The 14630-nt window shown below is 33.6% G+C and overlaps 1 protein-coding gene across 1 annotated transcript; it reads left to right on the forward strand.

Moving 5' to 3' along the window:
- The first annotated feature begins 10925 nt into the window (after positions 1-10925).
- On the forward strand, positions 10926-13749 carry LOC119643552. The gene is made up of 4 exons (XM_038042935.1): positions 10926-11673; positions 11749-11960; positions 12032-13527; positions 13590-13749. Exons 1-4 carry the CDS (start codon positions 11060-11062, stop codon positions 13737-13739), a joined length of 2472 nt encoding a protein of 823 aa, XP_037898863.1. The 5' UTR covers positions 10926-11059; the 3' UTR covers positions 13740-13749.
- The last annotated feature ends 881 nt before the right edge of the window (positions 13750-14630 follow it).

A 14630-nucleotide genomic window follows, 5' to 3' on the forward strand; every position in this document is an offset into this window, starting at 1 on the left:
AAAAATAAAAGAATGGAAAGACGAGTATCATGTCTTAGCTAAAGAAAAAAGTGACCAGCTTTTCTACAAAATTTACCCTTTTTTGACACCCATACTTCTACCTAAAGGAAAATTTACAACATGAGAATTTAAAGTTCTGCACCGACTTATGAGTAATCACACCTACGACAAGGTATATTTTAATCTTTCCAATTTTGCATTCATAATTTCTTTTACAATCACGAATCGCCTATACCTTTTTTTCTTTTCACGGCATTTCTAGCTGGAATTTTGACTGCGCAGTACCAAGTACGGTGTTTTATGGATTGACAGCGGAACAGAGCTTCTCATATTTAACATTCTGTTACATCAGTTTCTACCAATGCTCAAAATTATCATCAATGGCTTTCAACTACGTTACTGGCTTAAGGATCTAATTTTAACTAAACTGGTCCAATCCATTTCCAAACAAACTAAAAAAAATTATTAACTACAACAATTATATTGACGCATATGTTGTTTGCTTATACTTTCTTATCCTTTTTTTTAACTCAATTCTGTTCTATTTTTTCGTTTTTGTTTTTTTTTTGAGGAGAAGAAGAAATTGTTTAAATTGAAAACAAAAACTTTATGAAAAGAATATTTGTTATACCTATAAATTTTTTGTTGATTCGAAAGATTTGTCGCCATTTAAAGTGAAAAACGTGGTACATTCAAAAATATGAAGATATGTGAAATATTCTCAATTGTTACCGGAATCAGAGTCACCAAATTCACACTTCAATTGGCATCAAATTCATTCATGCTTTTTCTATTATTTTCTCTATTTATTATTATTCTCAGATACTTGTTCCATTACAATTGCTTCTTATAAATTTGGCGGCTTATGGGAGTAATTAAATGAGCGAGTCTGCTACATACAATTGCTTCTTATAAATTTGGCGATTTCAATAAGAAATTCATTTAATAAATTCTTTCTTCGTTAATAACAAGAATTTGCATTTTCGTTTCTTTTTTTTGTTAAGTGCTTTATCGAAAAATTTTCACTGAAATTTGAATCTGTGTTTAAACATGTTGCGCTTGTCTCAATGGAGCTTTGCCCATTTTTCCCAATAGACCTTGCTTTCCATTTCATAAAGACGATAAATGGTACGAAAGCAAATAACTTTTCTTCGCCAGTGAAAATGTTTGCGCCGGCATCTTTCTATAATATTACATTGAGAAGAAAAAAAAGTAAGAAAGAGGTAAACGAAAAAACTCACCAATTTTTACATGAATTTCGTTTAATTTCTTGATTTAAACATCGTGAATAATGATCTTTGCTCATGCTACATCAGCTTAAATAACAATTTTTATATTGGCCAAAAAAAATGTTTTAAATAAAAAATTTAGTAAAATATGAATGCATCTAAATTGCCATTTTTTTTTTTTTTTGTTTCTTTTAATACTTTGATTTACATCTCTTGCGATAACAGTGTAGTTGTATGTACTTGTACATTATGTGCGTACGTACTTCTTGTTCTTATATCTTCCCTTTTTAAAATCAAAGTTAAGAGCAAAAAACATATATAAGTTACTGTTATGCATGCAGATTGTGTGCAGAAAACTGTTCTGCACTATTGTTCGTTTAAGAGCAGAAAACTATTCTGCACTTAAGAAATCGACATTATTAATCGACATATTTGGTGTAAAGAAATGGGAGATTGTCTTAAATGAAAATATTTCGTAAAACCAGAACTGCGCGCACAAGATGGTTGATGATTATGAAATATGCTCCCAGCGTTCGCCTAGAATTTGGACTAAGGATTAAATTCATTGCTAAGCAGATTTGAAAAGATGAAATGAAACAACGTATCAAAGAGTTATCTCGCAATCAGGAAAGCATTTTTAACATTTTTCATATCATCAACAAATATAGCAACAACAGCAACTAACGAAAAATCTACACAATAATTATTATGCGGTTTGCTATTGGCTTGCATATTTTTATTTTTATGCGAATTTTTTTTTTCATGTAACTTGTAAGGAAGCAGACTTCCTTACCCGTTCCGATTAAAAGATTTGTTATGTAAATATAAATAAAAATAAACTAACCCACTTTAGTTAAGCTCATTTAACTCTAAGTTTCTATGTTAAAAACGCTAGGCTTATTATTTTCACGCAGAATTGTAGTACAACGCTGTATGACCTAGTATATATAAGTATGAATATAGCTTTCAGTAAGTTAGTCGCCTGAGTAAACACATCTCGTCATGAAAGCTCTAAATAGCAATGCAGTGGTGTGGCAGCCAACAGCTGTAAAAGCAGCGCGCAAGCAGCAATAAGTCAAAGTAGTAGTAGTTCGTCCGGAACGGGGTCCTTGTGATAACAGAGCGTGCTTGCATCATTATCTTATGGACTCTCGGCCCGAGAGGATGCCCTAGCTCGGTTGCTAACCGGTGGTTGGGAGTTAGGTATTGTACCTCCGAATTATACATCAAGAGTAGGATGTTGTGTACTCCGAAGTAAAATTAGAATGAGTTTGGTATGAGTGTAGATAAAGTGGTTATGAAATCCAGACAGAAAACAGATTTGAGTGAAAGCGGTGAAAAACGAAAAAGAAAAAAGAAAGTTAGAAGGGGAAATCGTCGGTTTTAATGAAGGCAGTTAACTCCTTTAAGTGAGAGTAATCGCGAGCACAAAAGATATTAAATAAACTGTTGTAAATAGGATCTTCAGCGGATTCAGGCATCAAGCATAGATCGCAAATGTCACTGTCATGTAAAAAGTTCATTTTCAGAAAGTGTTTGTGATAGGTATGGTTGGTCATAAGTCTGCAGAGGAATTTGGTCTCCCAAGACGACAAAAGAGCAAGGGTTTGAAGCACGCGGATGGAAATATTTTGCAATGTTTAAGTGTTCCTCATTTAGTTCGCTGGTGATGGTATTTCGGATTGAATGAAGGAGTTGTTCAGCATATCATGTTGATTTGTAAGGTACTTCTTTTTAATGAGAAGCCGGGCAGGTCCACTGCCAGAGAAAATGATAAACTTTCTATATTCATTCGATATAGCAAGATCGATTGCCTGTTTAATGGCCAATAATTCAATGATGGTGGATGGGTGGATTATCAAGGATTTTGGCTTTCTAGATTGCGTCGAGGCGATATGTAACAACAGCAAAACTGAATGTTTCTGGACCTACAAAGCCGTCTGTGGCGTGTATTTCAAGGCTGTGATTCTGGTAAAACTAGCTTCGCTTGGCACAAAGCGTTAAGAGCTGATAATGGAATGTTCCCTTTACTGTAGTTGAACGGAGCTGAAATGTTGATATCCACACGACAGTTGTTGCCAACAGAGTTCCAGATAGGAAAGGTGTTTTATTTTTTGAAAATATGCCTGAACACTAACCATGTATTTTATGCCGCCTCAACCAGCCGCAGAGGATTTCTTTTTCGGTTGCAAAACCGTTGAGAAATCGTTATAAAAAAAAGGAGTGATATTGACTGGGCAATGAGACAGAGCAGAAAAAATTAACGAGTTGCTAACAGGCATATATATAATTTTTATTGTAATTTATTGTCAGCTGGAAAACATGATAAGTTTATCTACAGTTCGGGCACGGTGCCTTCTTTTTCCTTTTCTTGTTACAGACTTCCACGCTTTCGATTCTTTGAAATTGACATGGGAGACAGACTTGTTGACTTTTTTCTGCGATATAGCGCAGTGAGCTCAGAATTTCATCAAGGTTTTGGCAAGAAAGAACTGACTTTATAGAAATTCGCTTTAAGTTCGGCTTGGAAAGTATTTTGGATATCGGTGATCTCTCGTACTGTTATTACAGATATTAAATCTAATGGGCAAAGGATGACTTTTGCCCAAAAAACAATTTTCAATACGCCATTTCAAAGAGAAAATTGATAGCCGTTTCTGTACTGAGCGGATTGGGAAGTCAAAAAAGGACTTATACCAGAGCATGTGATGCCGTATTGCGCAACAGGGCATAGATATTGGGATACTGGCATAGATGACACCTATGTCCGGACTCAAACTGAAATGTCAAAGGAAGTTTTTAGGGCGCCATCGACTAATGATTGGTAATTGCGCTACCCTAAGAAATTTTTTGCAAATGGGCTTTTGACCCAATCATTTTCCGCATGTGCTAATTGATGAAGGCGGCCAGTGCACAGAACCTGAAATTATGGTTGCTGTTGCTCAAGTATCAAAAGACCATGGCCAGGTAATCCTTCCTGGAGATCCCCATCAATTGCAAGCAGTCATTATAAACAGATATGCTCGTGAACGCGGTTTTCCGCTATCATTTTTGTCGTTTTGACCATCGCCTGGTTACAAAATTAGTCTACAATTACGGGGCGTTGCCCTCCATACTTAATGTTTATAATGAACTGTTTTACAATGCGGAACTGGTACCAATGATAAGAGAATTCTAGGGAAGCTAACATCCTGAAGCATCTTGACGATATACTTCCGCAATCACTAAATCGAGCGAAAACACATAGCATATTCTTCTGCGGAATGCGTAGTCAAAATATGCTGGCAAACGACTCGCCGTCGTGGTAGAATCCTTACGAAGCGAAGCACGTAAGTTGTCTTTAGTTTAAAAGCACAATTCCTTCTATCTAGTATTTATACCATTTATTTCATTTTTGAAAGTCTTTCTAATGACAGTTAAATTGTATCGTAAGGACATTAAAGCGGAATCCATTAGCATCATAAGTTCGTACACAAAACAAGTTGAACATTCGTGCAAACTTTTTATTGATGCCAACGTAACAATGCCTAAAATTGGTTATGTGGAGGAATTCCAAAGACAGGTATAACCTTCGTAGAATTACACTAATGTTGGAATTGGTTGCTTTCGCTTGGTTTTTTTTAGGAACGCGATGTAACATTAATTTCATCAGTGAGATCAAGCAAAGAGCAGATGCCTAACGATGTGCGCCGTGCATTAGGTTTCATTCAAAACGAGAAACGGATTAACGTCACCTTCTTGTAATATACGGCAACCCCTACCTACTCCTTTTGGATTCTCATTGGCGTATGATCATGAAATACTGCGTCGATAATGATGACTACTACGGTTGTGGTCTGTCGGCAACATTGTCTTACCCATCAAAGCCGCGGTTAACAATCAAGATAATTAAATTACTTTTAGCCTCAATATTCAGTCCTTAACATTAATTAATAATTAAAAAATAAGACTATTTTTTCATTTTCTCATAAAAGTAATTTCGTGTTCTTTTCTCCCTGCAAACCATTATGTCGAGCTCTTGTAGGTATTTTCATAAATTTTTGGCAATAAAATTAAATAACAGCAGAATATGAAAGAGAAAATACGTGCAATATTAATCAATTGGATTTACATATGCCAACTTTGAATTGGCTACCAAGATAATGCAGCTGGTCATTGCCGTTACTGATCAAAATTTGCAAACTGTTTAAGAATTATACTAGATTCGTTTGAAATGACTTTGCTATTAAATGCATTCATTGCAATTTTTTCTTTGCTTTTAAATCAACGGCAAGTGCATACAATGCCTATGATTGTATAAATTAGGCAATAAATAGAAGCAAGTGAGGAAACTTCACGAACCTTGGATACTCATCAACTCGAAGTATTATTTAAAATGAGTTATATTTTGGCATTTATGCATCTCTGACAGATGTTTGCTCCAAATCTTAGATCAAAATGTGGAAAAATTCGGAAAGATTTTGGAATTTTACCCGCCCAAAAAGGCCTGTTAGGCTGCAACGAGATGATGGAGCGCCGCACTTTAATTTTGAACGGACTACTAATCGCTTCAAAACTACATTTGCTCTAAGGGATGTCTGATGTCTTGTTCTGTGTGAGTGTTACAAAAGGAATAATAATTTGATTATACTATTCTCCTTAGGTGGTTTTTTTACAAAAAAAGTTAGGCAATTGATTGCAAAAAATAAATTAACAATGTAGTGTAATAATACACTTAAAGTGCTTCCTTACAAATTGCGTCGATTTTTCAAATCACACATTTGAAAAAAGTCAATTTTTTGTTTTTCTTTTTTCCTATTGGTTTCTTGAACCAAGAAAAATTCATCCAAATTGACTGTTGCAGAAGCGAAATGATGAATGCCATATATAAATGAAAATGAGTAAATTGCAATACATCTTTTTAAATGATAATCGCATTGAGCAAATCTGTTCCACTCAACAACTTCAGAGTATGAAATTTATTCGTATGCTATATTTATGTGGAAATTCCTTCTGTGAACTAGCAGCAGTAATAGGAGAATATATCAAGTGAATGGAGCTTCGCTCTACTTTATGATCAAGTTATCATCTTACTGCCATAAATATATTTTGTACCGGTTTTCCTCTTGCTGGTCATATATTTTGCCGGTCTTCCTCTTCCTGGTCATGTATTTTGCCAGTCTTCCTCTTACTGGTCATATTTTACAGGTTATCATCTTACTGCCATAAATATATTTTGTACCGGTGTTCTCTTGCTGGTCATATATTTTACAACTGTTCATATATTTTATCTTGCTGTTCATATAATGGAAAATATTTTTATTTTTATATTAAGTTTCCAGTTAATTGCTCGCGTTTTATTTTGAATTGAACTCAAATAGAAATATGCTTAAACATTACAACTATATAAAGTATATTACTGTACAGTATAATAAGGATAATAACAATTGACAATATTAATAATAATAATTAGAATAACAATAATGACACCCTACAATCATAAACGCTTCGAAATCGAAAAAAAACAAAATATAGATTCATACAGAACTGGGATCAGCTTTTCTAAGTCGGCTTCACTTTCGCAAAACATCTGAAGGGCAATATATTCATTTTGTGCAAACGTTTGCAACACCCAGAAGAAAGCTTCAAACAATTTCCCAAGTGTATATATTTTTATTTAAGCATGGTTGTTCGTCCATGACAGATAGTATATCTTAATTACATACCTCTCAGACAAACCAGAAATCCTTTTTCAAGCTTATAAAATGAACATTAATATTGTATTATTGGTTTTCTACTCCATCAAACTTTCGACTTCTACCCGAGATTTGGCTTCATAAAGCGACGACCTTTTTTAAGTATTGTGAGGATCCAAAGTCGTCCCTCGTTTTGGCCTCACGGATTTCTCCGCCTCTGGCCGGGGAGAGAGGAGTGCTAGGAAGTAGGATAGCATAAGATAGGATAAGCATAGCGTAAGAATAGGATAGATATAGGATAAGAATAGGTTAGAATAGGATAGGAGTAGACTAATATAGATTAAGAATAGGTAAAGATAGGATAGTAATAGATTAAGAATAGAATAGGGGTAGAATAAGGTAACTTTAGTGAGTTTTAGTTTAGAGGGTCGACGCTAGACACTCGAGGAAAGTAGTTCGTTTCTCTAATAAAGCCGAGTGTAACCGAAACCTGAAATTGATTGAAATAAAGAGTCTCTGCAAAATAAAAATATTCTTGTGTTATTTTCCACAAATTCCCTGGGCCACTGAGCTGCCTCAGCCTTTGAGGAAAGGGACGGAAACGTCCTCGCAGTATGTAAATGAATATCAACCAAGATTTTTAAAGATGAGCTTTGGAACTAGGATTCGCTTAGTAAACTTGGTAAGGAATTTCAAAATATGTTTTACGTTTAATGGGAGCTTACATAAATCGAAAAACGCCGTTTCTGCCTTATCAGCAAAATAAAATAAACAAAATTACAATTTTTTAATTAACAAAATGTATAATTAACAATTTTGTGTTATTTATACATAGTCGGAAGAAGTAAAATTAGATATAAAAATCGCTTATTGCGATGCTCACAATATATTAATGATTCAGAGCGACGGACGGGATTTCCACTGCCCCTCCACAACAAAGTTCGTTTTCTATTGGATTAACTGCGGACCATTTGTCAAACCGGGTATTATAACATTCCACACTGCTAATACTTGGGAGGAAAATGTGTATGTTTTGGGACGTTGCAAAGCAGCTGTTTCCGTTTTCAGTATAAAAACCCCCAAAAAAGTAAGTATACCCCCATCTTCCAGTGGCGGGTATAATAACAGTTTCGATCGTCTTGATAATATACTTAACAGAACAATTTTAATAGAACAATTTTAACTTTAAAATAAATGGTTTCACTGCTTGTTTTCCATGTCTTAAAAACTAAGGTATGGTGTACACCAAATCGCATATCACATAACATAAAGAAAATGTACATTAGCGTAAAATACACATAAATTATTAGACGAATAACCTTAAAATTTAAAAGAAACGATTATCATTTAGTCTTGTGCTTTTTTTCCATGTAAACCGATATGGTTTATTAATTCTTGTAAAGTTTTGTGAAAAGTCGAAAAATGTGGTGTTAAAACATAGTCTTCGGCTGAATAGAACCCCTTAATCCATCAGCAAATCTACATATTTCAATTTTGACAAATCGATGAAATAGTCAGCCTGCATACCAAGGCTCTCAAAATAAGCCTAGAGATAGATGCAAAAGAATACCAGTTTTCAGTAGGAGCGCCAATGTACCTCGCTCTAAGCACAAGACGGAACGGAATGTGAATTTACAAATGGCGGTTGTATTAACGTGATATTATCTGTACATAACCTGGATACCTTCTTTGTAACCTAAAACACTTACGATGCAAAGGCATATTAAATTGGTTCGTTTGTATGTATGTAACACTTTCGGACCTGCCGGCACAGGCAAAACTGCAACGCTAGTGGAGACTATTTTGCAAATTTTTAAATTGATACCCAGTGCATGTCTGCTTGTAGGCACACCTTCCACATCTTCCAATATATCTGCTGATTTAATAACGACGCATTTGATCGAATCCGATGTACTCAAAATGGGCGGTTGGGGGTATGGGAATATTAGATTTAACCTCACTTGGGGAGGGGTCTTATTTACCTGTTGATGATTGTCTTTAGAATTAGTATCGTATTCCCGGAACTATCTGAAAGAAATGTTGTCAATTGTCATTATCATATTGACTTCTTCCTCTTTCTTCCTTGTCGGACACCTGTTGTTGAGAGCGTTGTGGGAGGAAAACTCATACAGGTGTCGCATTTTTTCGTGCACGCCGGAGAAAATCCAAATTTAAGAAAACGTAAGTTTTTAGGTTTGCAGGGCATCACTATGTGGCCGAACGGATCACAATTGAAGCGTTGTCTCAAGGTCGGAAAAAAAAAGTTGACTTGTAGACTGCAGTGGTTGATGGTTTTGGGAATTTATTTGCCCTGAAAGCCGATTTTGACACCAATGGTTGGTACATAAGTCATATTGTTGTTAGGCGATTTTTAATAAAGGCTCGTTACCGAACAGATCGCAATCGATGAGGAATCATTTTTCTTAATGAAATTGCACACGACGCCAAATCTCTCAATGAAGGTTTTGGGAATGTACGCTTCAAGTTTTTCTGCGCAAAGTCATTATTTAGATTAAAATTGTTTGCATTGGATGCCGAATTAAAAAGGAGTTCGGTCTTACCATTTCTAATTGTTTTTATGACTTTTAGACCAGTTAAATTAAAATTCTTGACGTATTTGTAAGAGCTAAGTCGGAGGAGATCAGAACACGTTACTCCTCGCTATTCGAACATGTTTCAATGAAAACAAAGTTATCACCCAACGTATCAAGATCATATAGATTCATCCCCAACTGAGGAATTTGGGCAGCGGTTATTGAATCAGGAAGGAAAGGGAGTTTAGATCAGTCATCTCAGGTTAATCATTACTGGAAGCGGTGAAAACGGTGCTGTTTTAGACATTGACCTTAGATATAATGTTTGGCTTCAGCTTTTTCAGTGGCATGTCAGCGATGTGAAAGGTCTTTGTGTGCTCAATTTAACTCAAAGAAAAGGAAACCAACTTGCCTGACTCTTGAGAAAAAAAGCTTGATATACATGGAAAAACAGAAAAAGATAGAAGATTTGCCGCACTAAGGATGTTTTCCTTATCGAAATCATATTGTCAGCTGTGGAAGCAGAAACCTTCGCATCCAGTATTTGCTTCAGTCAACAGATTAAGGTTGGCTCAGTAATGAGATAAACTCCGTTACAATTTTTATTGGTCAAAGAATATAACAAATAAAAAATTGAATCAACAGGAAATGTCCATGTCACACCAGCGGGACTCGCAGTTGCGGCAGACCGCGTTTGTGCTTATTTGCGCCACAAAGGACATTTTAGGTTGAATTTAATTAAAGTTTATATTTAAAGTTGATATTTCAATTATTTTTCTCGTTTTGATTTGTTGAGTGGAGATGGATCAAAGCCAATATATTTCAATTTCGTAAGAAAAAAAAATTTTTGCAGCAGGGAGTAAACAACCGCGTTGTTTCCGCACAGGATTGCCAAAATAAAAAATAAAGTAAACTGATACATATTAGAATTCCCAGTTAAATTTCACAACTCAAGGCAACTAGGCAATGAAAGTATCAATTCATACAATTGTACGATTTGCCACCGATTGCAGCATTGTAAAAAAAAGAAGTCAAATTTGCCCCTTATTTTCTCATTCTTTTTTCGAAATTAATTTCGAATGACGAAAGACATACCAGAATCTCAACCAAGTGATTCTCAAGGTACGCCTTTAAACTCAAGGCGCAAAACTCAACTGCACAAATGCACAAAACTACTTTCATGTATTACCTACAAATTTCAATCCATGTATACCTTCTATTTCTTCTTTTTGTTTGCTTAATAAGGAAGGGTAAGGTCTTAATTAATTTACACATATTTTTGGTTAGAATAATATGATGATTTCCGGCCTCTTTAGTTTTTACGATATATAAATTTGTGCTTAATTCTGTATAATATTTTTGTTGTTTAAATAATGGTGGTTGCTTATATACAAACTAGCCTCAAGTTTGTTTCCTACTTTTTCTTTATTTTTTTAAAATAAATTATAAGAAACGAGAGTGATACATAACGCAAAGAAAGTAGATTACCTTTTTTCATTGTCGAAGCGAACCAAGAGATAATAAAAGACACATAACCTGTGGTTTGAGATATGCCTGCTATGTTTTTCTTTAATAGAGTGACAAAGTTTATAGAAGTTGATTATTATATTAAATAAATAGGATGAACGATAGTTCAGTTAATTTACAACAACAGTTAGTAAATCTACAATCCCAATTAATGGATTACAGCGTAAAATGTACACCGGATAATCACAGTGTCACTACTATTGCAAATGATTATTTACATTCTTCGGTGGTGTCGTTATGGTCCATCGATGACGATGGACTCTTTTGCGCTCAAGGCTTAGTGAATCATAGTGGCGGCAAGAAGAGTTCAGTATTTGTTGTTTGGGATGAAAATTATATACTAAACTTTGTTTTCAAAACATCGAGTAAAACTCAAATAACGACCCTTACTAAAGTGCAGATACCTTTGCCCTGTTGTAATGGTGATATTGAAGAAATCCAGCATATGTTAATTACGGATTTCAATACACTGCTACTGATGAAAAGTGGTCGTATGTATTACTTTAGTTCTGTTAAGTTAATGCATCAATTAAAGTTTTTGGAGGGTGTGCGATGCGTGACTTTTACAAAACCGAGGATATTTAGTGTTATACGTTTGCAAATGGCAGGACCGGCAAAACAACTGTGCTTACAAGTTTTTCAAGATGTGTACGAATTAGGTAAGGCGACGTATCCTGAAGAATTTCTTTTGCGCAGCTACGACATAAGGTAAATTAAAAAATTACTTCTCGTCATTTCAAACTTAACAAAAATTATTTCTCGGCATTTCAAACTTTACATAAGTTTTGATGAACGTAACCTGTTTGATTGTAATTGGGAAGATGAAAATTTCAGTTTAATAACTTTAATGGTAAATGCTGACAACCAAGAATTTTTAAATAAATTAATCAAAATTGGACAAAATTTTTTGGATGGAAATGAGCAAATAAATTTAACGATGCAACAAGAGTTACATATATTTACCATATCAGGAAATGTGTTTATATTAACAGGAGGTAAGTGAAACAAAAGGATTTTTACTTAGAAAGAAAAGAGTTTTTCATTTTAAATATGAGTTTCTTTATAGCTGTTATACAGGAAGATCTTGATAAGCCTTTGATTGAAAAAGTTATAGAAAACCATCATATACACTTATTAAGTGCTTACGCTTCTAATATAGAATGTGTAAAATTAGATTGTGCAAAACAATTCCTAATCGTTTTACTTCAATGCGGTTATATTGATATATGGTTTGGAAGCAATCAACAATTTAAAGACACTTTACAACTTAGAACCATTCAAATAACCACTTTTACGCATTATGATTTTTGCGCTTCAAGTACAACTTTCTATTTTGTTATGCCAGACCAGATAAATCAGTTAAAAATATCAATAAACGAACAATGGCGAGACGGGGAAGAAGAGTGTTTAATACACGAGGAACATAAAGCCATAAGTGGGATAATAGCTTGCACTTGGGCGGAGCATTTACAACAATTAGTTTGCATAAGTTACAATAATATATTTTACCATATAACGTTCCACAAGAACGAATTTATCAAACATTCGGAGAATTCATCACAACACGATAATTCACAAGAACTGCATGCTTTAACGAAAGAACACGTTCAAGAACTATTACAGAAGGCTCAAGTAATCGGTGAGCTAATAGAACAATCGTCTTTATTGCACCAACAAATTGAGGACGAATATAAAAAGCAAGTCAGCGTCGCTATGGGCCATAAAACGGAGTTACTGAGGAAATATTACAAAGCCTATATAGAGTATTATAACTATTTGCCCAGTTCTGAGAGCTACCGAAACTCTACTACACTCATAAAAACCCACTTAAAGAATAATCAAAAGGGCCAGAATAAATTAATATATTACGCTTTAATTTTTTTCAAGCTTAACAGGCAAGATAAGTCAGTGTTGTCTGCGTTTACCGACACAAATTGGTACTTACAATTAAGTACTGAAAATGAAAGTATGTTTTTATTCTTATCCGACGAAATGTTAAAAAGAAATCTTTGCTTGTTGGTAGAATGTAATCTCCAAGAGGAGAAGATATTTCTATCGAATTTTCAAGCAAAACTGTTCACGTTTGTAAAGCACGCTAGTAATTATTTTAGTGTAAATTTTGTTGTAGAATTAGAAGAAAATGAAACAAGTTTCCAAAATATGTTTAGCCATAAAGTTGATTTCTTAAGTTTATGGTCACCAATAAGTAATTTGCGTAATATATTGCAAAAAAATTTAACAAGAAAGAGCGAAATGACTGAACTCGCAACCGTAACCAACTACACTTGTACATTCACTTTACAAAATAGAGAACATGGAAAAAAAGTTTTGCAAAATCTTAATTTGAAAATGGATGGTTTAACCGAGGATATAAAATTATATTTTTTAGCCCACTATTTAATAGTTTTAAAGTATGACATTTCTTCAAAAACTATATCAATAACTTCAGAATTCCCTGAGGCGTTGTATTATTTGAAGTTATATTTCTTGGTTATTATGAAAACAAATACCCTTCAATGTAGTTCCTCAGGTTCTTTAAAACGGAAACAAGTACAAATTATGGTGAGTTATTGTATTCGTCAAATTTGATATTTTTTTACCGTAGACTTGCACGTCCTTTTTAGGAATATCAGAGTGAAATCGAGCGTTTATACGGCTTTGTACTGGTAACGGATGTATCGAATGCAAAGGAAGGCACAAACGCCATTCATTTAGAGCGTTTAAAAAGAGTTTATACAAAAATACGGCAAGATTTGAGAGAAATATTTTTGTAAAAATGAAATTTATTATAATGACTTTTACATTTTGTAATGATAATTTTCATTTTGAAATATATTGATGTTTTACTTTCTTCTTTTTTATTTTCATTTATTTTAACTTAGCTTAACTTGTTTATTTATTAAGTAACTGTACAGCCATAGATCTACTACATAATTGTTAAACACTTTTCATGTGCAAAAAGAAACTTCAGTGGATGGCGGCAAATGTAATCACCTTATCCCATAAACTCGGTAAGTTCCTATCAGCAAAGAAATAAGCAAGATAAATTTAGCAATGTGGTCAATTTTCTTCTGAACGTACGCAACGTGCGTCGAAGGATTTCAGAATCGGTGATAATGCGCTCTCATATTGAGCTGCTTTGAGATAAATTTTAAGTAATTTGTTGAATTTGTATGCGTACAATTTTTTTATTTGTCAAGTACAAATTTTAGTTAAATATTTATTAGTTAATATGTAAAAACAAAGGAGAAAGTAGTTTCTTAAAATCCAGCCCGTTTTGTTAAATTATTATTCATTTTGTTAAATTAATTATAAAATTTGTTTAATTTTACTATTTCGGTTCCGTACAGAATTAAAACCGCTTCTTTTGGCAATTAAAAAATGAATAAAAAATGCGTCTTATCAATCATTTTGATTTTTTTTCGATTTTTTTGATATAATTTTATTTATAGGCCGCTGTAAAAGCTAAATTACCATTATTATTGCACATTGTATAAATTTTATGCATAAACATACGAAATATTTAAGAAAATTGAAAATTAAAAAATCAAATAAAGCAAAAATTAATTCATGAAATAAATGAAATAATATAAAAATTACAAATAATTTAAATGTGAATGTTATCCTTTTTAAATTATCAATAGAAGAATTTTGTACTAATTTTT

The sequence above is a fragment of the Glossina fuscipes genome, unplaced genomic scaffold, assembly GCF_014805625.2.
Source record: "Glossina fuscipes isolate IAEA_lab_2018 unplaced genomic scaffold, Yale_Gfus_2 61235, whole genome shotgun sequence".
Classification (NCBI taxonomy): Eukaryota; Metazoa; Arthropoda; class Insecta; order Diptera; family Glossinidae; genus Glossina; species Glossina fuscipes.